The 24,650-nt window shown below is 41.5% G+C and overlaps 1 protein-coding gene across 1 annotated transcript in view; it reads left to right on the top strand.

The window, feature by feature from the left end:
* The window catches only part of PM20D1 (peptidase M20 domain containing 1), a 146,857-nt gene that overhangs the window by 11,198 nt on the left and 111,009 nt on the right, over positions 1-24,650 (top strand). The window contains exon 2 of the mRNA XM_073587233.1: positions 13,149-13,235. Coding sequence (XP_073443334.1) covers positions 13,149-13,235 — 87 coding nt within the window. The remainder of the gene's footprint in view (positions 1-13,148; positions 13,236-24,650) is intronic.

The following is a 24,650-nucleotide window of genomic DNA, read 5'->3' as shown; positions in this document are numbered from 1 at the left end:
GACTGAAGCAAAGCGGGGTAGAGATAGTGACTCCACTGTTAACTTAGAGCTGAGTAGCAAAGACAGGAGACACCATATAGCACGTGGTAACAGAGGATCAGACTCAGATCAGCCAGTAGGAACGACTGGACGTGGGGCTCATGACCACAACAACTGTGGGAGGTGGCCATGGAGAGAAAGGTCACATGAAGGGACACTTTTAAGAAGTGTGGTGGCTAAAAAGGGTCTGGTGACACAGACAGAAAGTGACTCAAGTGCTGAAGTCCAAGGGCGACATACTGAACACTGGGGGTGGGGGAGGCCTAACAAAGGGGTGATGTTGAATGACGCCCAAAATGGACAGAGACGGTTCTCTTGATGGATGGGGCTAGGTAACGTCTGTGACCTGTTTCGAGGTCCCGGGGATATGACAAGTGTTCAACCCCACAAGTTTGAACAGAGGGGGGGAATATGTGGTGTGACTTGTGGTCACGTGGTTAATAGGATGTATGTATCACAGGGATGGCAGCTTACTGTGATGTAGCCCAGAGTGTTTTATTAAGTGTACGTAATATTTAAGTAGTTGTTGTTCACATTTGGGTCCGGACTATGGGTAGCTTTGAGAGTTGGGAGGGTCTGGCTACCCATGTACCTCACTCTGTGGTGAGGGGGGCTCACTGTACCCCATTTTGCCTGAAGATATGTGTGTGGTTGTGAATTTGGAGGACCTGGGATGAGGTCATGATCATGTGACTAGCCATGTGATAGGTAACTGGGAGTGGTTACAGCTATCTAGGGAAGGTGTGCTGCACATGTGAGAGAGTGTGTTAGGAGTCTGTCATCCTGGACGGACCTCCCATGTTCCAGGCTCGGATGTCGCATAGCCTGGGGAAGCCGTGCCAGTGAGTCGGAGTCAAAAGGAGCGGACGGTCTTGAAACCCGTGTGATACTGACCAGGGTCAGGGAGAAGTGCTTACAGGATACCTATGAGGGTAAGAGGTATCCGGGAACCTGCATGGCCAGCAGGTAACGGAATGGAGTCCAAGACCTGCAAAGCGAGTAATCCCCGACCACTCACATGGTGGAACCTTACTATATATATATATATATATATACTGTGTATATATATATATATATCACAAAACTCAAGATAAAAAGCGGACGGCACCGCTGTTACCGTGTGACTTCAAATGATGTGCGGCATACAGAAGCCCAGCAGCTGGGAATCTCGGGTGCCAGACCTGGAAACAGTCAATCCTGGGAATCCATGCAAAGAGAAGAGGTCGCAGTCATCGAGATGAAAGTTTCACTGATCTATTGACATATCATGAACATGTCAAGTCGGGGGAGTGACATAAGGAGTGCAAGAAAGGCTGACAACGGCCGTTTCGCGCTATTCGAGCGCTTCAACCCGAGCGCTTCAAACGGCCGTTGTCAGCCTTTCTTGCACTCCTTATGTCACTCCCACGACTTGACATGTTCATGATATGTCAATAGATCAGTGAAACTTTCATCTCCATGAGTGCAACCTCTTCTCTTTGCATCGATATATATATATATATATATATATATATATATATATATATACACACATACACACACGCACATACACTACCGTTCAAAAGTTTATGGTCACTTAGAGATTTCCTAATTTTTGAAAGAAAAGCAGTTTTTTTCCAATGAAGCTAACATTAAATGATTCAGAAATACACTCTATACATTGTTAATGTGGTAATTGACTATTCTAGCTGCAAACATCTGGTTTGTAATGCAGTATCTTCATAGGTGTATGGAGGCCCATTTCCAACAACCATCACTCCAGTGTTCTTATGATACTTTGTCTTTGCTAACTGTGTAAGAAGGCTAATGGATAGTTAGAATACCCTTGAAAACCCTTGTGCAAGTATGTTAGCACAGCTGAAAACAGTTAGGCTGATTAGAGAAGGTATAAACCTGTCCTTCCATTGAGCTACTTGAGAATCTGGAGCATTACATTTGTTGGTTCCATTAAACTCTCAAAATGGCCAGAAAAAAAGAACTTTCATGTGAAACTCGACAGTCTATTCTTGCTCTTAGATATGAAGGCTATTCCATGCGAGTAATTGCCAAGAAACTGAAGATTTCCTACAACGGTGTGTACTACTCCCTTCAGAGGAGGGCAAACAGGCTGTAACCTGAGTAGAAAGAGAAGTGGGAGACCCTGCTGCATAACTGAGCAACAAAACAAGTACATTAGAGTCTGTAGTTTGAGAAATCGACGCCTCACAGGTCCTCAACTGGCAGCTTCATTAAATAGTACACGCAAAACGCCAGTGTCAACGCCTACAGTGAAGAGGCGACTCCGGGATGCTGGCCTTCAGGGCAGAGTGGCAAAGAAAAAGTCATATCTGAGACTGGCTAATAAAAGGAAAAGATTAATATGGGCAAACGAATACAGACATTGGACAGAGGAAGATAGGTAAAAAGTGTTATGGATAGATGAATTCAAGTTTGAGGTGTTTGGATCACACCGAAGAACATTTGTGAGATGCAGAACAACTGAAAAGATGCTGGAAGAGTGCCTGACGCCATTTGTCAAGCATGGTGGAGATAATGTGATGGTCTGGGGTTGCTTTGGTGCTGGTAAAGTGGGAGATTTGTACAAGGTAAAAAGGATTTTGAATAAAAAAAGCTATCACTCCATTTTGCAACGCCATGCCATACCCTGTGGACAGCGCTTGATTGGAGCCAATTTCATTCTACAACAGGACAATAACCAAAGGAAACCTCCAAATTATGCAAGAACTATTTAAGGAAGAAGCAGGCAGCTGGTATTCTCTCTGTAATGAGTGGCCAGCGCAGTCACCAGATCTCAACCCAACTGAGTTGTGGGAGCAGCTTGACCGTATGGTACGCAAAAAGTGCCCATCAAACCAAACCAACTTGTGGGAGGGGCTTCTGGAAGCATGGGGTGAAATTTCTCCAGATTACCTCAGCAAATTATCTGCTAGAATGCCAAAGGTCTGCAAATGCTGTAATTTCTGAAAAGGGATCATTCTTTAACGAAAGTAAACTTTGAAGGAGAAATTATTTAAAATAAAAATCTTTCTTTCGGGCCTTGTCAATGTCTGGACTAGATTTTAAATTCCTTTAATATATATATACAGCTCTGGCAAAAATTAAGAGACCACCACATCAAAACCCTGTCATGGGCAGCCCATTCTCCAGACCTGAACCCCATTGAAAACCTCTGGAATGTAATCAAGAGGATGATGGATAGTCACAAGCCATCAAACAAAGAACAACTGCCTAAATTTTTGCACCAGGAGCAGTGTGAAAGACTGGTGGCAAGCATGCCAAGACGTATGAGAGCTGTTTTTATAAATCATGGTTATTCCACAAAATATTGATTTCTGAACTCTTCCTGAGTTAAAACATTAGTATTATTGTTTCTAAATGATTATGAACTTGTTTTCTTTGCGTTATTTGAGGTCTGAAAGCACTGTTTTGTTTTTAATTTTGACCCTTTTTCTTTGTCAGAAAATAAATACAAAATGTATTGCTTGGAAAGTCGGAGACATGTTGCCAGAAGTTTATAGACTAAAAGAACAATTTACATTTTACTCAGAAATATACCTATAAAGAGAAAAATCAGACAAACTGAACATTTGAAAGTGGTCTCTTAATTTTTGCCAGAGCTGTATATATACACAGTGGCATGCAAAAATGTTGGCACCCCTGGTCAAATTACTATTATGTCAGTTAAGCAAATTGAAGATGTAATGATCTCTAAAAAGCCTAAAGTTAAAGATTACACATTTCCCTTGTATTTTAGGCAACAAAATATATATATTGTAAATTTTTACATTTTAAAAATTTCTAAAATGAAAGTGGGCTGATGCAATAGTTTGGACACCCTTGGAGCTTTGCATGCTCAGATAACTTTGACTAATGTTTCAGACCTTAATTAGCCTGTTAAGGTTAAGGCTTGTTCACTATTACCATGATTTAGATGAAGGAATTGAGGGTACACTGATTAAATTTGCTGATAACAAAAAGGGATAGCTAATACTAGAGAAGAGAGAGAGAGAGGATTCAAAAAGATAAATAAACTGGAGCAGTGGGCATCAACTAAAAGAATGGTTTTTAACAGGGAAGAATGCAAATTACTACATATGGGTAATAAAAATGAAAAAAGCATATACAGAATGGGAGGAATAGGGCTAAGCAACAGCACATGTGAAAAAGACTTGGGTATACTAATAGATCATAAACTAAAAATTAGTCAACAGTGTGAAGCAGCAGCAAAAAAAGGCAAATACAAATCTGGGATGTATTAACAGAAGCATACAATCTAGATCACGTGAAGTCATTATTGCCCTCTACTCCTCTTTGGTCAGACCTCATCTGGAATACTGTGTCCAGTTTTGGGCACCACATTTTAAAAAAGACAGCAACAAACTGGAGCAAGTTCAGAGATTGGTGACCCATCTGCTAATCATTTAGTATGAGGAACGGTTACAGGATGTGGGAATGTTTAGCTTGCAAAAAAGAAGACTGAGAGGAGACTTAATAGCTGTCTACAAATATCTGAAGGGCTGTCACATTGTAGAAGGATCATCTTTATTCTCATTTGCACAAGGAAAGATTAGAAGCAATGGGATGAAACTGAATGGGAGGAGACACAGATTAGATATTAGAAAAAACTTTTTGACAGTGAGTGTGATCAATGAGTGGAACATGCTGCCACGAGAGGTGTTGATTTCTCCTTCAATGGAAGTCTTCAAACAGAGGCTGGACAGACATCTGTCTGGGATGATTTAGTGAATCCTTCTTTGAGTAGGGGGTTGGACCAGATGGCCCAGGAGGTCCCTTCCAACTCTACCATTCTATGATTCTATGATCATTAGGAAAGACCAGGTGATGCAGATTTCCCAGCTTTGAAAAAACCTAGTTAACTCTAACCTTGTGCCGAAAACCAGCAGCCACGAGTTCTTCTACACAGCTGCCTAGCACTCTGAGAATGAAAATGGTGGAGGCAAACAAATCAGGAGAAGGCTATAAGAAGATAGCAAAGAAGCGTTTTCATGTTGCCGTTTCCTCAGTTCAAAATGTAATTAAAAAATGGTAGTTAACAGGAAGAGTGGCAGTCTAGGTGTGGTCTGGAAGACCAAGCAAAATTTCAGTGAGAGCTGCTCATAGGATTGCTAGAGAGGCAAATCAGAACCCCCACTTGACTGCAAAAAGACCTTCAGAAAGATTTATCAGACTCTGGAGCTGTGGTAGATTTTTCTACTCTTCAGAGACTGAAGAAAACCTCTCTTGCATCCTCACTATAAAATTCAGCGTCAGAAGTATGCAAAAGAACAGCTAAACAAGCTTGATGCATTTTGGAAACAACTCCTTTGGAACGATGAGGTTAAAACAGAACTCTTTGGCCACAATGATCAACTGTATGTGTGGACAAAAAAAGGGCACAAAATTTCATGAAAAGAACACCTCTTCAACCAATAAGCATGGGGGTGGATGAATTATGCTTTGGGGTTGTGTTGCAGCCAATGGCATGTGGAACATTTCACAGGTAGATGGAATAATGGATTCAACGAAATTTCATTTCATGACAGCATGGGAAACACTGGATGTTCAGGCCCCCCCATTGAAGTGAATGGGGTCCGGGTTCGGGTCAGGGTACTGTTCTGGTACCCTAACTTTTTGTAACTATTCGGGCGGACCCAAACATCCAGGTGTCCACCCATTGCTTGTGGTCATCTTGCTGTATCTAGGGAGCTATAGACCATCATACTGGGTGTATGGGCTATAAGGAATTATACTGTATATAGGCAGATGTGGTGGCTATCATATTGTGTATGGGATATATAGGCCATCATATTTTTTATTGGGAGCTTTGAGGCATCAGACTTTGTGTACAGGAACTGTGGTGGCCATCATACTGTGAGGGATCACACTGTGTGTAAGAGTTGATGGGCCATTATACTGTGTAAGGCAGCTATGGCGCAGTCCATCATTCAGTGTATAGCGGGCTATGAGAAATCACACTGTTTATGGTGCCTTGGAACATCATACTGTGTATAGGAGGCTATGAGATGTCACACTGTGTATATAGTGCCTTGGGGCATAATACTGTGTATAGAAAACTATGATGGATTATATTGTGTGTAGAAGTGAATGGGCTATCATACTGTGCATAGGCAGCTATGGCATATCATACTGTATATAGGGGGCTATGAGAAATCACACAGTGTATAGAGGGCAATGATGGTGATGGGGGAGGAGGCAATGATGGTGGTGGTGGAATAGGCAATGATGGGGGTGCTGGGGGAGAAAGCAGTGATGGAGGTGGTGGAAAGGGCAATGATACATATATGGGGCTATGGGCATTCATAGTGTGTATAGGGGTGCTATGGCCCAATATAATGTGTGTAGGGGACTGTGGGTCATCAGAGTGGAGGTTATAGGTCTTAACGGGTGATGGTGTGTTTTCATAATTCATAAGGGTTGACAAAATGGAGTTCATTGTTCATCAGGGAGGACAGTTTGGTAGTAATGGCTTATAAGAGCGGAGGATAGAGTGGAGGTTATATTTCATAAGGACGCCGTCGCAACTCTGTAGCGGGATTTCCCAGGGTAATGGGCTCCTTCCCTGTCCCTCAAGCTAGGAGGAACCTAGGCTCTGTACCCCAGATTACCCCTGAAGGTGGAGATGTCCATGTTACTGTTCAGGTTCGCCCCCCCCCCCGAACACTGGGTGTTTGTTGCGCTGTCATCTGCATGACAGCGCAGCAAACACCGCTTCTGATCTGCAGTGAAATCATCCCCGTCAGGCAGAGAGGTACAGAAGTGTATAGGATAACACTATCATGACAGACAGACATAAAAGAAAACTACAATCATAAAAACACACTCACAAAAACGACTGAGTGGGAATCATGGGAGCAGTAGGAGGGATAAACTAAACAGGAAAAAGGGATCATATAAAAAAAAGGGAAAAAAAAGGCCATGTAAGAAAAACCGTAATAATATAAAATACAAAATTTTATTAGAAATAGTATATAAAAACAAAAAATAATGAACAGCTCAACCAAGTGATGGTGCACGTTACAAAGGAGGGAGTATACAAAACTCCTAAAAAGTGTAAATTCATAGAGAAATTATTATATTGCAAAAATGCCCAGAGAAGGTAAAAATATACATTACGCTTAATCAAAATAAAGTGCAAGTGTCATAGCAGCACCTTAAATATAGAATAGCACATGATATATACATATACCAATTGTATACAGTGATAGAGGATTAGATACACATCAGTGTGTGAGTATTGTTATAAGTAAATGGTAAGGGTCTGGAGTACATGAGACAGGTAAACGATCAGGCTTATAAGCACAATGTGCTATTAAAAGAGATAAAATGCCTGAGCAAATGGCATGAAATAACATCAAAATAACATTTTGTAACTAAAGAGTAAGGATATGTGCACACGTTGCGGATTCTGCTGCAAATCTGCAGCGGATTTGGCCCTGCGGATCCGCAGCAGATTCTCCTGCGGTGTACAATACCATTCTAATCAATGTAAAACAAAAAACGCTGTGCACATGCTGCAGATTTTTCCGCGGATTTGAATCTGCAGCATGTCAATTCTTTGTGCGGAATCCACAGCATTTTTACACCTGCTCCATTATAGAAATCCGCAGGTGTAAAAACACAGGGGAAATCCGCACAAAATCTGCAGGAAATCTGCACTAAATCTGCAGGTAAAACGCAGTTCATTTTACCTGCGGATTTAGTAAAATCCGCGCGGAAAAATCCGCAGCAGAACTTACCCTAAACGTGCTGCCAGGTCCTCTATGCGCGTTTTGGAGCTTGCCTTCTTCACGTCCTCCGGAAGCATATCTTCCTGCTCTATCCTGCTTTAAGCCAGAGAAACCAAGGAGAGACCTGCCCACAGGCCGCCTCGAAGCACAAACATGTTCCTTATCATAGAAACAGAGCCTGTTTGTGCTTGTTTTAAACAAAAAATAATTATTAAAAAAAAATCAAGGCAGCAGAGACTGAGACCAAGAGACTAATTGATAAGGAAAGCAAGACTAATCTAAAAATATTCTTCAACTACATAAACAGTAAAAGACTAAAAAATGATAATTTTAGTCCCCTCAAAAATGTGTGAAATGGTAGAAAAGGATGGCGAAACGGCAAATCTATTAAAAGTCTTCTCTGCATTGCTAACTCAAGAAAATTCCATGACAGAGAACCTGACTTTGTTGAAAAATATAAAGTACAAGGATATGTGTACTTGATTCTGTGATTGCCATATATTGACACCAGAAGGAATTGCCATCTGCCTCATTTGCCTTCCTCGGGAACAAGATATTAGTTTTTAGGTTGAACTTCAAGGACTTGTGTTTTCTATCAATATTAAAACTGTTAAACAGGCTATGCTGGAACAGTAGACAAACAAGCAAGGCAGGACACATCACCTGGAGGACTGATAATGCCATGTCTGAAACCAAACTTAGACGTAAGTTGAAGAACCAGCAGAAGATTGTAGTAATCTGAACAGACTCTAATAACAGTTTGCAATGTTTACTGCAAATTATGGGTTAAACAGCAGGACACATACAATATTACAGGATAGGGGTGCCAGATTCTGTGAGGAGTCGTTGATTCGGGGAACTAGTCTGATTGCAATACATGGAGTCAGGAAGCATTTTTCCATTAATATGGAATTTGCATCTTACTCAAGGGGTTTTAACTTTCCTATGGATCAACATTATAGGGTCTAGGTTGAAGTATCCATAGCAGTTTACAATGCAATGTGAACAAACTGTAATAACTTTTTAATCCTTACTGCAAATGGTGAGTTAACCAACTGGTCACAGATGCAGTAGATGCAAGATTAAGAATTCACTGCAGATTTCAATTTAATGTGAACAGAGTTTAATAACAGTTCCTAATGCTTACAGAAAAGGATGCGTTAACCAACAGATCTTGTGGAGCAGTAGGTGCAAATTATAGAAGTCACAGTGTATGAGGAGATGATGGTAGCAGAAGATACTGGATGGAGGTAAATTCAAAATGACAACTGAACACATTACAGCCTCAATGCTCAGACCCAGAAGTGTGTCAAAGTGGGCTTTAAAAGGCCTTAGAAGATTATTATCGAGGAACGCAGTTGTTGTAAGACCCAAAAAGGAACACAACAAAGGGTAGCGACCATAGGGAAGGCAAGGCAGGTGCGTAAGAGAACACTTTTCAGGCCATTTCCAAACAGTTTGAAGTTAATAATTTTGTCACGCCTGCAGGTGATGTTTGTGGTTCGTGGATCCACTGTGCCATGGTGTCGGGCATACCTAGGAGAGTTGTGGCTAAGCAGCCACCTGGTTTTAACTGGAGAACCTGATGGTGAAGTCAGGCTTGAGCTGCATGTAGGTGCCACATACCACCCCGAAGCAGTCCTTGATTCTGCAGCTGCTGACCCCAGGAGTCAGGTTCGTCATTAAGGATAAGGACTCGGAGTCACTTACAGGCAGGATTCGGACTCTGTTCAGACTACTCAGGTTCTAGGTGCTCTGACAGAATGGATATTGATACAGAGTCACAGACAGGGCTGGATTCAGATACTGGAACAGTATCAGAATGTACAGACACAGGAGCGCTAATCTGGACTAACTAAGATGAGGGTTCAAGTACCACCGAAGGGACTTCACAGGGTTCAGATACTGCCAGAGAGACTTCACAGGTTTCAGATACTGCCACAGAGACTTCACAGGTTTCAGGTACCACAGGGGCGGCTTCATGGGTTTCAGGTACCGCTGGAGTGGTTTCACAGGGTTCAGGTACCGCTGGAGTGACCTCTCAGGGATCAGGTTCCGCTGAAGCGGCTTCTCAGGGTTCAGGTGCCACTGGAGTGGCTTTTCAGGGTTCAGGTGCAACTGGATGAGGTTTCGGGTTAAGACCCTGGCTACACAAAGACAAATAGTTCAGGATCAGGCCCTGCCCACACAAGAACCAGGGGTTCAGGTTAAGGACCTGGCCACACAAGGACCAGAGACTTGTGCAAACTCTCAACTACATTTGAACAGAGACATGGCAACATACAGTTGTATACGCACACTACTACCAGGAACTATAGGGGTTGCTCTAACACCTTCCTAAAGAAGAGGGTGCCTTTTATACTTAGATGACTACCAGCTATTGTTCTAGGCGTGCCGGTCGGTCAGTGCACAGGGAGATAATGAGTGATTCCCTACTAAAATTTAAGAAGGGACTGGATGCCTTTCTTGAAAAGTTTAATATTACAGGGTATATACACTAGTTTCCTTAGTGTTGCGTTGATCCAGGGAGCTAGTCTGATTGCCGTATGTGGAGTCGGGAAGGAATTTTTTTCCCCAATGTGAAGCTTACTGTTTGCCACATGGGTTTTTTTTGCCTTCCTCTGGATCAACATGTTAGGGCAAGTTAGGATAGGATGGGTTGAACTAGATGGACTTAAAGTCTCCCTTAGATGCGGGTTTGTGTGCAAAATTTGGGAGTTGTAGTTGTTATATTAAGGGGTTAATTCGCTTTTTAAAAATGCGTGGGCTTCCCATTGCCCTGTAGCGGTGGCGAATGGGTTAATCTAACAAAGGGTTAATGTCACCTTACAATCGAATGGTGACATTAACCCTTTGTTAGATTAACCCACTCGCCACCAATATAGGGCAATGGGAAGCCCACGCATTTTTTAACAAAGAACCCCTTAAAATAACAACTACAACTCCCAAATTTTGCACACAATCCCTCATCTAATTATTAGTCAAGGACATATAAAAAAAACATGAAATGAAATGCTTTACTGAATGTAAACCATGTGTCATTTCATGTCGGGTTGGGGAATTATTTGATAGAAGCCGGCAATTTAATTAGCGGCTATTCTGCTATGAAGAACTCTGTGAAATATAAATATATATACGGTATATATGTTTGTCACAATGACATGTATGTGTATATATATATATATATATATATATATATATGTATTCTATGTGTATATATCTATTCTTTCTTTATTAAACCTGTCAGTGTGAGTTTACTGTATAGCGCACTGAATTGCCGGCTTTTGTAAAAGACACCGGGTGCGTATTTCTCGCAAGTCACATGTGTGGTCCGTGTGTAATCCGTATTTTTTGCGCACCCATAGACTTGCATTGGCGTATTACGGGCGTAGTACACTAACAAATCGCAGCATGCTGCGATTGGCACGGACCGTAGAATACGCCCGAGAAATATACGGCTGATGGGAGCTGCCCCATAGAGAATAATTTGTCCGTGTGTAATGCGTGCTTTTAACGCCTCTCACTCGTCCGTATTCCTCGCCAGTGTGACCCCGGCCTAATGCTCCGTGCGCTAACAGTGTGAAAATAACCACAGGTGTCACACTAGGTAATAGTCTTTCTAGGAGTTGTAGCTTACCTATTTGTAGATATAGGTTGATAACTGCGGTGTCGGGAGAAACTGTAGCTTTCTTGTGTCTGGTCACGCTAGAGACAACCCCGGGAGGTAGGGGTAGAAGCGGACGTGTGTCAATACTGCCAGGGCACGGAACATTGGGTATAAGGGCATTTTAGTGTTTTTATTACATTGTGTTATTGTTTCGACCTTGTCAGCATCGCTACTTCTGGACTGAATTAATGTTTGGAGATCCAGCTTAGTTGTAAGCGCAGGTTCCTTTCTTTGTGATTTATTCAGTGTATTCTAACAAACCAAGCACAGGGTTTGTTTAGGCACCCGCAGCTACAACGTCAATTTGGTGAGCGCCAGTGTATATTTATATTTATTGTTCCTAGCTAAGAAATAATATTTACCACATATCTACTTTACATCAGCATGATTTTAGAAAAGTCTTTTTATTTTGTTAGGATGTTAGACTGCTTGACAATTGTACAACAATTTTTCATTTGTTTAACAATTATTTTTTAGGTACCGCTTCACTTTTGAAATTACTTTAGAAGGACTCACTGTCAGAAAACCTCAAAACAATACCCCATTTTAAAAATTGTAACCCACCAAGAGTTTAATCAAATTTTTATGAATTTTGTTAACACTTCAGGTATTTCAAAGAAATTGATGATACAAAGTTTAATTGAAAAATGGAAAACAAAATGTTTTGCACTCAAATTTTTCATTTTCACAAGCGGTAATAGGAAATAAGACACCCTACAATTTTTTTATGCAAATTGCCAAACATGGCAATTACCCATATGTGGTCAAAAACATACAGGTGTGCTCGTAAGAGAGGGAGTACTTGATTATTTGATTTTTGGAGTGCAATTTTGGTTGGAAGAGGTTGAGGATGCCGTGTGGCATTTGCAGAGTATCTGAGGTGCCAAAACAGCAGAAACCGCATCTAAGTGACCCCATTTCAGAAACCACACCATGTAAGGAATTTATTATGCAAAGCATTTTTATTCCTAGAGAATGTTACTTTAGCCCTAATTTTCATTTTCACAAGGGTGTACGAGGAGAAAACGTACCCCACATTTTGTTATACAACATTCTCTTCTCCCTGTCTTTTGGCTGGAATAGATGTGCGTGCTGTATCGCATTTGCTGTTTTTCAAGCTTTGGAATCATGGGGTGTACTTAATTTTCTACACACTGCTTCTGCATTTTGGCTTAGTTTTTGGTAAATAAACAAAATACGCTTTGTCATAATTTATCTTAAGTTGTATTTACTTGATTTTAAAATCTTCTAAGGACCAGATTTTATTTTATTAAGTCCTGATCTGTAAATCATGGAATTCAAAGAGGGTGTGCTTAATTTTTCCTGTGACTATATAATATAGTATATGCTTGGTCAAGCAAGATATTGAACCAGTAAACATGGACATAATATGACTTGTATTTGATGTACAGCTTGTGTACATAGAGCATTCATAGTGCACAGTCTGTGTGCATGGAGTATAAATGGTAAGGCATTTATTTATATGATGTTTTATGACTTACACATAATAAAAGATAATATGTAAATGAAAATACATATTATATCTCTGTCTTCAAGAAAAGGGATAAAATGCTGCAAGAGTGATTGTATAGCAAAGGCTGCCATTCATAGCAGGACTGTAAAAAGGATATTGTGTGATAATGTAGACCCTATGTGCATAGTCAATTATACCACAAGTCTTCCTATCCCATCAGGTGCTATCCAAATTCCAACAGTTTCCTTTTCTGAAGAGGAGCAGAATTTTACAGCGCTTGCTGATTTTGGAGAATACATCCGAAAAGGTATGTGTCAGGTAAAACACTGATTATATCAAAACTACACTAAGCATTACATACACTACATTATGCTGCGCTCAGATTAGGTGGCAAAAACGTAGTGACAAATTCCCTTTTAATAGTAACTTCTTCTATATCCCTCTAAATGTGTGTCTTTATTACTGCAATTACAGTATGGTACTAATATAATAAGGATGATAAATAGGTACAGAAGTAGCAGTTACAGAGATAACGCATACAGGACTGCGGCCATTCACAGTATTGGCAGCAGGATTTTACCAGCCTCTCAATATCTAACAGGACAAATCCTGGTAATCAATGCATGTAGAAGTTTGTGACTCTGGGTTTGTCACAAAGAGTTTTTGACATAGATATTGGTGCATAATCAGCTTGAAAATGAATATAAATGCACACACAAATATAACTGCGCATGAGCCCCATTAGTTCTTGATTTTTTTTGCTTTTTGAGTGGTTAAAAAACTAGTTTTAAATCATGGTGCGTTTTTCACTAGATGTTTATAAAATTAACCACTCCTGAATCACAAACACTTTCTGATTCACGAAACTAGTATATAAAAGTCCAGTCTATCAAAATACATAATTTATCAATTCATATGGTAAATACTAGTGACGAGTGTACGTGCTCAGATAAGGTGTTATCTGAGCATGCTCGTGTGCTATCCAAGTGTCTTCGGCGTGCTTGAAAAATATGTTTGAGTCCCCACGGCTGTGTAAGGGGAAGGAACTAACTAGGTTGTCTCCTCTGTGAAGGGTCTGGAACCGTCGGGGCTGTCACCTATATCCCGCGTAGAAAGCTTGAGACTCCAGACCGTACTCTGTGTTTGAGAAAAGGGGGCGTAGCTAAACGGACAGAACTGCAGCGCGCAAGTTACCAGACAGTTTGGGCGGGAGCTTTGAGCGCCCAGGACGCCTGTGAGGTAAAATCAGCTGAGAGGCTTCTGGGCAGAGCAGAGCCTGGGACGGCAGAGCGCTTTGACAGGAGACCTTTGACTGAGTACCGCTGAGACACCGCTTTCCCAGCCAACATCACTGCCCTCACTGAGACCGCTGCCACAGCTGACAACGCTGCCACAGCCACCCCTGCTGACAGTACTGACCGTGAGATACAAGGTCTGTGAACGGGACTTAGGCGTGTGTCGATTCGGCACAGCAAACCGGGCTGCCCATTGTAAACTGTGTTTGGGCAGTGCTGCAAATCTCCGTAGTGTTGGGACACCGCTAAGGATAAGGACGTATCCCTCTACATCACCTCATCTGCTGGACCCAAGACCCGCATCAGGATCCCACGGATTCACCGCCATCATCAGTACCACGGGAGGACACCGCCAACGTCAAAAGATACTACATCATTTACCTCAGGATTATGACCCCCACTGCAACGCAATCTAGGCAGCACCAGTCACAGACAGCAGTTCAACTGTGACTGGCGCCTGAGTCACAAGTTATGTTTTATTGTACTGTCGGTTTTACTTGTGCCTGTTCCTTAAGTTATCCCCAGTAGCCTTTTGCTGCATTAGGGAATAGTATCCCTCCGTTTTCTCCCTGATTGGAGTTTCTACTGTGTAATAAACACCTTTCACCCTTGGTCTGTGTACAGTCCGTTACTGCATCCTACATCCCTGCAGTCTCCTCACACTTGTTTGTCTCGCGGCTGTTCGACAGTCACAACACTTGCAGGAATTGTCTGTCTAACAGCCGTGAGACATGAAGGTGCAGGGATTGGAGCGTGATCGAATAACACCTTATCCAAGCATGTTCGCTCATAACTAGTAAAAAAATTTCTGAGAAAAAAATTGAATGTCAGATTTTTGGTTTTTCAACCCTAAAAAAATGCAAAATATAATAAGTGATCTAACTATACCACAAATTGAAATCAATAGAAACAATGGGAAAAAAGCAACTCTCACACAGCTCTATTGATGGAAAAAATTATATACCGTATTTTGCAGATTATGAGACCCACCGGATTATAAGACGCACCCCAAATTTTGAGGAGAAATATAGGAGAAAAACTTTTATTAATAAAAAGGTGGTGCTTCTTATAATCCATGTGTCTCATTGCTTACTGGGGGTGGTGACTGTGGTGAAGCAGAGTTCCAGGGTCACTCTTGGAGGAGGAAAGAATGGCGTGTTGCTGCAGGCCGCAGGCTGGGATGAGGGGATGTTCCGGTGTGCGCCGCTGTGGGTGTTCGGTGGTGCGGGGGCTCTGCCAACATTTTCTGAAGGCCCAGAGCCCCTGCACTTACATGGTTTACTGTGCAGTGGACTCCGGGAAAATGTCTGCCAGGGCATGCGCAGATGGAGATCTCAGCACCAAGATATCGGGAGATGAGATCGGGGGATGAGGGGGTGTTCACACCGGAACACCCCCTCATCCCAGCCTGCGGCCTGCAGCAACAGTGGTTTCACAAAATGTTGGCAGAGCCCCGAACACCCGCAGGGGCGCACATCAGAACACCCCCTCATCCCAGCCTATGGCCTGCAGCAACACTCCCCTCTTGCCTCCTCCAGCAGCGACCCTGGGATCCTTCTCCACCGTGGCCGGTAAGGTATATCCGCATTGTAAGACGCACCCCCATTTTACCTCAAATTTTGAGGAAAAAAGTGCGTCTTATAGTCCAAAAAATACGGTATATCATTTTTTTTCTGTGGGGTTTCTGTAGGTTTTTTCACCACTTTCAGCTTAAGTTCCCACAATTAAGTTTTGGTGAGTTTTTGGCACTTATTTTTGCTGTGAAAAAAGCATAGCATCTTCCAATTTCAGCAAAATGGATAGGATTTATGGAAAAATCATGCCCACTTTGCCTTTTTTTATTCAGCATAAACTGACCTGAGGTACCTGCTTCAAATCTGCAACATGCCAATGGATACACTGAGTTTTATGTGTGGATTTTCCTATAGACTTGCATTGGATGTGGGAAACCCACAGGTAAAATCTGCTATCTATTTTTAGAGCATCTTCGCTACTGAAACGCCCCAAAAATGAATCTAATCCGCACAACTATCAATGAAGTTTTCTAAAAGCCAAATGTCAGGAACAATAAAAAACCACGAAACTTTATTTAAAACATGACATACTAAAATATCTAATTTACATAATAGCTTCATAAAATCTGCAACATCAAAAAGTCAGCAAATATTCATTTTAGGAACCTAGCCGAATTAAAAAAAATCATACAAGTAGTTTTACATCACAGCAATTATATTGACTTGAAAAATCGTGTTATCAGTCAAATGTACCACTCTTTGAACACGGTAAAAATGAAAACAAGAGCTGGGATTGTAAGTTTTCTTGTTTTTAACTTTTTCTTTTTTTCACTTTACTTAGAATTTTTATTTTCCCATTTTTCATCACATTATTTGGTAAAGTGAATGGTGTCATTCACAAAAACAATTATTAACCCCTTCACCCCCAAGGGTGGTTTGCACGCTCATGACCGGGCCAATTTTTACAATTCTGACCACTGTCCCTTTATGAGGTCATAACTCTGGAACGCTTCCATGGATCCCGGTGATTCTGACATTGTTTTCTCGTGACATATTGTACTTTATGATAGTGGTAAAATTTCATTCAAATAACTTGAGTTTATTTGTGAAAAAAATGGAAATTTGGCAAAATTTTGAAAATTTCGCAATTTTCCAACTTTGAATTTTTATGCCCTTAAATCACAGAGTTACGGCACACAAAAAACTTGATAAGTAACATTTCCCACATGTTTACTTTACATCAGCACAATTTTGGAACCAAAATTTTTTTTCATTAGGAAGTTATAAGGGTTAAAAATTGACCAGCGATTTCTCATTTTTGCAACACCATTTTATTTTTACGGACCACATCACATTTGAAGCCACTTTGAGGGGTCTATATGATAGAAAATACCCAAAAGTGACACCATTCTAAGAACTGCACCCCTTAAGGTGCTCAAAACCACATTCAAGAAGTTTATTAACCCTTTAAGTGTGTCACAGGAATTTTTTGAATATTTAAAAAAAAAATGAACATCTTACTTTTTTTCACAAAAAAAATACTTCAGGTTCAATTTTTTTTATTTTACCAAGGGTAACAGGAGAAATTGGACTGCAAAAGTTATTGGGCAATTTGTCCTGAGTACGCTTATACCTGATATGTGGGGGAGAACCACTGTTTCGGCGCATGGCAGAGCTCAGAAGGGAAGGAGCGCCGTTTGACTTTTTCAATGCAAAATTGGCTGGAATTCAGATCGGACGCCATGTCACGTTTGGAGAGCCCCTGATGTACCTAAACAGTGGAAACCCCCCACAAATGACCCCATTTTGGAAACTAGACCCCCTAAGGAACTTATCTAGATGTGTGGTGAGCACTTTGAACCCCCAAGGGCTTCACAGAAGTTTATAATGCCCGGGCATGAAAATAAAAAAATCGTATTTTTTCCACAAACATGATCAATTAGTCCCCATTTTTTTTATTTTCCCAAGGGTAACAGGAGAAATTGAACCCCAAAAATTGTTGTCCAATTTGTCCTGAGTACGCTGACACCCTATATGTGGGAGAAAACTACTGTATGGACACACGTCGGTGCTCGGAAGGGAAATAGTGATGCTTTGGAATGCAAACTTTGATGGAATGGTCTGCGCGTGTCATGTTGCCTTTGGAGAGCCCCTAATGTACCTAAACAGTGGAAACCCCCCACAAATGACCCCATTTTGGAAACTAGACCCCCTAAGGAACTTATCTAGATTTGTGGTGAGCACTTTGAACCCCCAAGTGCTTCACAGAAGTTTATAACGCCCGGGCGTGAAAATAAAAAAATCATTTTTTTCCACAAAAATGATATTTTTGCCCCCAATTTTTTATTTTCCTAAAGGTAACAGGAGAAATTGGACCCCAAAAGTTGTTTTGCAATTTGTCCTGAGTAGGCTGATACCCCATATGTGGGGGTTAAACACTGTTTTGGCGCATGGCAGAGCTTGGAAGAGAAGGAGCACCATTTGACTTTTTCATCTCAGAATTGGCTGGAATTGAGATCAGACGCCATGTTGCATTTGGAGAGCACCTGATGTGCCCAAACAGTGGAAACCCCCAATTCTAACTCCAACCCTAACCCCAACACACCCCTAACCCTAATCGGAGCCCTAACCCTAGCCCTAACCCTAGCCCTAACCCTAGCCCTGGCCCTAACCCTAGCCCTAACCCTAATGGGAAAATGGAAATAAATACATTTTCTTTTAATTTTTTATTTTTCCCTAAGTAAGGGGGTGATAACGGGGGGCTTGATTTACTATTTGTAGCGGGTTTTTATGTTTGGCAGCTGTCATATGCTAAAAGACGCTTTTTATTGTAAAAAATAGTTTTTGCATCACCACATATTGAGAGCTATAATTTTTCTGTATTTCGACCCACCGAGTCATGTGAGGTCTTATTTTTTGCGGGATGAGTTGACGTTTTTATTAGTACCATTTTCGGGCACGTGACATTTTTTGATCGCTTTTTATTCCGATCTTTGGAACGCAGAATGAACAAAAACCAGCGTTTCATGAATTTCTTTTGGGGGGGGTGCGTTTACACCGTTCAGCGTGCGGTAAAATTGATAAAGCGGTTTTATTCTTCACGTCAGTACGGTTACAGCGATATCTCATTTAGGTCGTTTTTTTATGTTTTGTCGGTTTTATGCAATGAAAACTATTTTATATAAAAAATATTTATTTTTGCATCGCTTTATTCTGCGAGCTATAACTTTTTTATTTTTTCGCTGATGATGCTGTATGGCAACTCGTTTTTTGCGGGACGAGATGACGTTTTCAGCGGTACCATGGATATTTATATGCGTCTTTTTGATCGCGCGTTATTGCACTTTATGTTTGGCGGTATGATAATAAATCAATATTTTTTGCTTCGTTTTTTATTTTTATTTTTTAAGGGGTTCGCTAAAGGGGTTAACTAACAGGACAGTTTTATAGGGCAGGTCGTTACGGATGCGGCGATACCTAATATGCGTACTTTTATTGTTTTTTTTTATTTCCAAAAAATGGATTTATTGGGGGAATTCTTTAATTTTTTTTTCTAATTTATTTGGCGATTTTTTTTAAAATTATTTTAACACTTTTTTTTTTACTTTATTACATAGTCCCAGGTGGGACATCACTGTCCTGTGACAGATTGCTGATCTGTCACATCACAGATCACTGTGACAGATCAGCGATCTGTCAGAGGCACTGCTGGAGACTTCCTCATGCCTGCGCTTTGCAGGCACTGAGGAAGTCAGCTCCCTGCAGGCCCCCGAAGGCCCCCGTTGCCATCTTGGATTCGGGGGCCTGCAGGGAAGGAGCCCCCCGCAGCAGCGCTGCACATTGCGCTGCCGTGGGGGGCTCAGGGAAGCACGGAGGGAGCCCCCTCCCTGCCAATGCTTCCCTTTAACCCCCGGTACACTGCGATCATGTTTGATCACGGGGTGCAAGGGGTTAACGTGTCGGGGGTGGTCCGTGACCGCCCCTGACATATTGTGCCGGGTGTCAGCTGTGATAATCAGCTGACACCCGGCCGCGATCAGCGGCGCTCACCACGTGGGCGCCGCTGATCGCGCTAGACGTACTATCCCGTCCATGGGCATAGGGGCCCGGGTCCCATGGACGGGATAGTACGTCTGATGTCAGAAAGGGGTTAAAGAAGAAGAAAAAATCCGGCACCGTTATGTGACAAAAAAATTACCCTCGATGATAGCACCTGTGACTTCACATCCGTTGTCAGTAACACACCTTTTTCCCCTATAGAACGGGTGCTCAATCCCATGTAGAAAAAACATGAAATATCATTGTAAGGCCTCATACCCATTTGCGATTAAAAAAACGGTCCAATTTCTGGACTGTAAAAAAGCATGGAGTGTTATGCGAGTGTCATGCGATTTCTATGCGATTTTTAATCTTTCCATCCGTTTTCTATCCGTTTTCCTTCCGTTTTACATCTGTTTTTTTTTTCCCAGCCACTCTTTTTCTACAGTCATTTACAGGACCATTTACAGTGTTCTATACCACAGAATGGTGATGTATCGGTTTAAAACGGATGGTCAACGGATGGTCCGTTTTTGGTCCTTTTTTTAATCGCACCCATTGACTTGTATTGGCGAAAATTGCTGCAAATCGCAGCATGCTGCGATTTTTTTCTCAGACCGATTTTGGATGAGAAAAAAATCACAATTGAGATGTCACCAATTCACTAACATTGGTCAGAGTGCAATCAGATTTAAAATCGTATTGTAATCGTCCGATTTTATCGCCAGTGAGTATGAGGCCTAAGAGAAGAAAACAGGATGGCACTCACCGTTCTCTTGTAACAGTTTGCTTTATTTCATAAAAACGAGGCATAGGCATTGGCACAGGAGCAATGTGTAAAAGACGGACAACAGCCGTTTCGCGCACAATGCACTTCAACAGGTCCTGTTTTCTTCTCTTAGGCCTCATACTCACTGGCGATAAAATCGGACGATTGCAATACGATTTTAAATCTGATTGCACTCTGACGAATGTTATTGAATGGGTGACATCTCAATTGTGATTTTTTTTTCTCATCCAGCTTGCAAGTAGTTCACCACAATCCAGCATACAGCTACATCCTAGGGATGGCACGGGCACAGAATGGCCTGACAATGGTCTCTTTATCTATCATATACCCCAGTTTATCAGATTACACCACTGGCAGGGTTTGATTGGATAACCTTCAATCAAACACTCACAGGTAAGATAATGACTTGTACTACATAAGTAGTACAGTTTATTATCAATGTGAACAAGGAATCACATGTTCAAGTCCCCATGTTTGACTGGTAAGTATTGTTTAAAAAAAAAGGTTTACCTGTGACCAGAAAACCCCAAAACCCAACCCCCCCCACATAAAAAGCACATTTGGTATCACTGTGTTCATATTGATCAGTACTATAAAACTATATTGCTGTTTAATTCACAACGTGAGCGATGTATAAAAAAATATGAAAAGCTTTGCTATAATTGTTGTGTTCCTAATTTCACCTAGAAATAAAAAAAATTGATCAAAAAATTGTATGCATTTAAAAATTCTATCAATAAAAACTATAGAGTAATATGCAAATGAAAGCACCCTCATTCGGTTCTATAAACATAACAATTAAAAAGTTAGGGCTCTCAGAATACAAAGTTTTTTTAATTGGTATAAATATAGCATATAGCTCCGTCAATGGAAAAATAAGAAAGTTATAGGTGTCAAAATATAGTGACCAAAAAAAAAGTTTTTTTAACCCCCTTACCCCTCAATCCTGTTTTTCACCTTCATGACCAGGTCAAATTTTACAATTCTGACCAGTGTCACTTTATGTAGTAATAACTCTGGACCGTTTTAAAGGATCCCACTGATTCTGAGAATGTTTTTTCATGATGTATTGTGCTTCATGATAGTCTTAAAAATTGTTTGATATGACTTGTGTTTATTTGTGAAAAAAATACAAAATATTGCAATTTTCAAACTTTTAATTTTTATGCCACTAAACAAGAGCTATGTCACACAAAATAGTTAATAACATTTCCAACATGTCTACTTTACATCAGCACAATTTTTGAAACATTTTTTTTTTTGTTTGTAAGTTATAAGGGTTAAGCGATATCTCATTTTTCCAACAAAATTTACAAAACCATTTTTTTAAGGACCACATCACTTTTGAAGTGACTTTGAGGGGCCTATATGACAGAAAATATTGTCTGTAAAGCGCTGTGGAATTACCGTAATGGCTAAATAAAATGAGTAAAAATAAATAAAATACCCAAAAGTGACACCATTCTAAAACATGCAGCTCAAAACTGCATTCAAAAAGTTTATTAATAACCCTACAGATGTTTCACAGGAACTGAAGCAATGTGGAAGGAAAAAATTAACATTTCACTGTTTTTCGCAAAAATTTTATTTAAACCCACATTGTTTTATTTTCACAAGAGTAACAGGAGAAAAGGGACACCAAAAGTTGGTGTGCTATTTCTCCTGAGTACATCGATACCCCATATGTGGGAAAAAACTACTATTTGGGCGTACAACACAGCTTGGAAGGGAAGGAGCATCATTTGACTTTTTTAACACAAAATTGGCTGCAATTGAGAGTGGATGCCATGTCGCATTTGAAGAGCCCCAGATGTGACTAAACAGTGGACACCCCTCACAAGTAACACCATTTTGTAAACTAGACCCCTCAAAGAATGTATCTTGACATGTGGTGAGCACCTTGAAGCCACAGGTGATTCCCGGAATTTTACAACGTTGAATTATGAAAATGGAAAAAATGTTGTTTTGGCCCCAATTTTTTTCATTTTCACAAGGATACCAGGAGAAAATTTGTTGTGCAAGTTCTCCTGAGAACACAGATATCCCATATGTAGGGGAAAACTACTGTCTAGGTGCATGATAGGACCTGTAAAAGGAGTGATGTTTTGGAACACATTCCAACTTTAATGAAATGGTCTGCAAGCATCATGTTGCGTTTGGAGAGCCCTTGATGGTTCAACTATCTTGAGGGAGGGGGGGATAGATAGAGATAGTGAATAGGCTACACACACACACTTACACATAAAGTGACTTTGATTAGGGAACGTGATAGGCTGCTCTGAATAAATGTGTGTTGAGTGCCTAAAACTGTGCAAGTTGTGGCTGGTCCTAATTTCTTGGGGTAGAGCATTCCAGAGGATTGGTGCAGCGCAGGAGAAGTCTTGGGAGTCGGGAGTGGGAGGTATGGATTAGTGCAGAGGGTAGTCGAAAGTCGTTTACAGACCGCAGCTATTGGCTAGGTCGATAGACAGAAATGAGGGAGGAGATGTAAGGGAGTGCCGCTCTGTGGAAAGCTTTGTGGGTGAGAGCAAGTACTTTGAATTGGATTCTGTAGTGAATGGGCAGCCAGTGTAATGACTGGCCAAGAGCAGACACGTCTGAGTAACGATTAGCCAGATGGACAACCCTGGCTGGTGCATTAAGGATAGACTAGAGAGGGGAAAGTCAAGTGAGGGGGAGGCCAATTAATAGAGCAGTACAGTAGTCCAGGCGGGAGTGGATCAAGGCGACAGTGAGGGTTTTTGTTGTTTCCATGGTGAGAACAGGGTGGATTCTAGAGATGTTCTTTAGGTGTAAGCGGCAAGAGCTGGCAAGAAATTGTATATGGGAGGTGAAGGCGAGATTGGTGTCAAACGTAACACCCAGACAGCGCGCCTGCTGCCGGGGTGTTATTATGATGCCACCGACAGAGAGGGCAATGTCAGATTTAGGGATGTTAGTGGATGTTGGGAGCAGAAGAAGTTCAGTTTTGGAGAGGTTGAGTTTCAGATAGAGGGCAGACATGATGTTGGAGACTGCGGGCAGACAGTCACTGGCGTTCTGTAGTACAGCGGGGGTAAGGTCAGGGGATGACGTGTATAGTTGTGTGTCATCAACATAAATTTGGTACTGAAAGCCAAATATGCTGATGGTCTGTCCAATTGGGGTCATGTAAAGAGAAGAGAAGGGGGCCAAGGACTGAGCCCTGAGGTACCTCAACAGTGAGAGGAAGAGGAGATAAAATGGAGCCAGCAAACAAAACACTGAAGGAGCTGTCAGAAACATCGGAGGAGAAATCGAGGTGAGGCAGTGTCCTTAATGCCTAGTGACTGAAGTCTAGAGAGTAGGAGACGGTGGTCAACAGTGTCAAAAGCTGCAGAAAGGTGGTCACTATTACATTTTGCTGTCAGAAGATCATTAGTCACTTTGATGAGTGCAGTTTCTGTTGAATGTAGGGGGCAGAAGCTGGACTGTGAAGGGTCTAGGAGGGAATGAGTGGAGAGGTAACAGGCAAGGCGGGAGTAGACAAGGCGCTCCAAGAGTTTAGAGATGAAGGGGAGATTGGAGACTGGTCGTAGTTGTTTGTGCAGGATGGGTCGAGGGCGGGTTTCTTTAATAATGGAGTAATGATAGAGTGATTGAAGAAGGATAGGAAAATGCTCGAGGAAAGGGAGAGATTAAAGATTGTACTTGGGTGACAACTGGAGAGAGAGACTGGAGGAGCTGAGGGAATGGGGTCAGTAGTGCATGTAGTTGGACAAGAAGAAGAGAGATGCCTGGAGACTCCTACTTCTGTGATGGGATCAAATGTGGAGAGTGAACTAGGGGAAATGCAGGGAGGGATGGGAGTCACTGAACTTGGTGGCTGGGAGTGGATTTCCTGAAGGATATTATCTATTTTCTCTATAAAGTGGGAGGCCAGGTCATCAGCACAAATGTCAGGGATAAGGGCTTGTGCTTTCGGCCTGAGGAGGGAGTGAAAGGTGTCAAAAAGTTTCTTGGGGTTGTTGGATAGTGAGGAGATCAGTGGGGTGTAGTAGATCTGTTTGGCGAGGTGGAGGGCAGAGTTATAGGTTTTTAACATAAATTTGAAGTGGGTGAAGTCT

Source organism: Dendrobates tinctorius, unplaced genomic scaffold, assembly GCF_039654945.1.
Source record: "Dendrobates tinctorius isolate UK_male_01 unplaced genomic scaffold, ASM3965494v1 ptg000098l, whole genome shotgun sequence".
NCBI lineage: Eukaryota > Metazoa > Chordata > Amphibia > Anura > Dendrobatidae > Dendrobates > Dendrobates tinctorius.
Note: the sequence above shows the minus strand (reverse complement) of the source record. Positions and strands in the feature narration are given on the sequence as shown.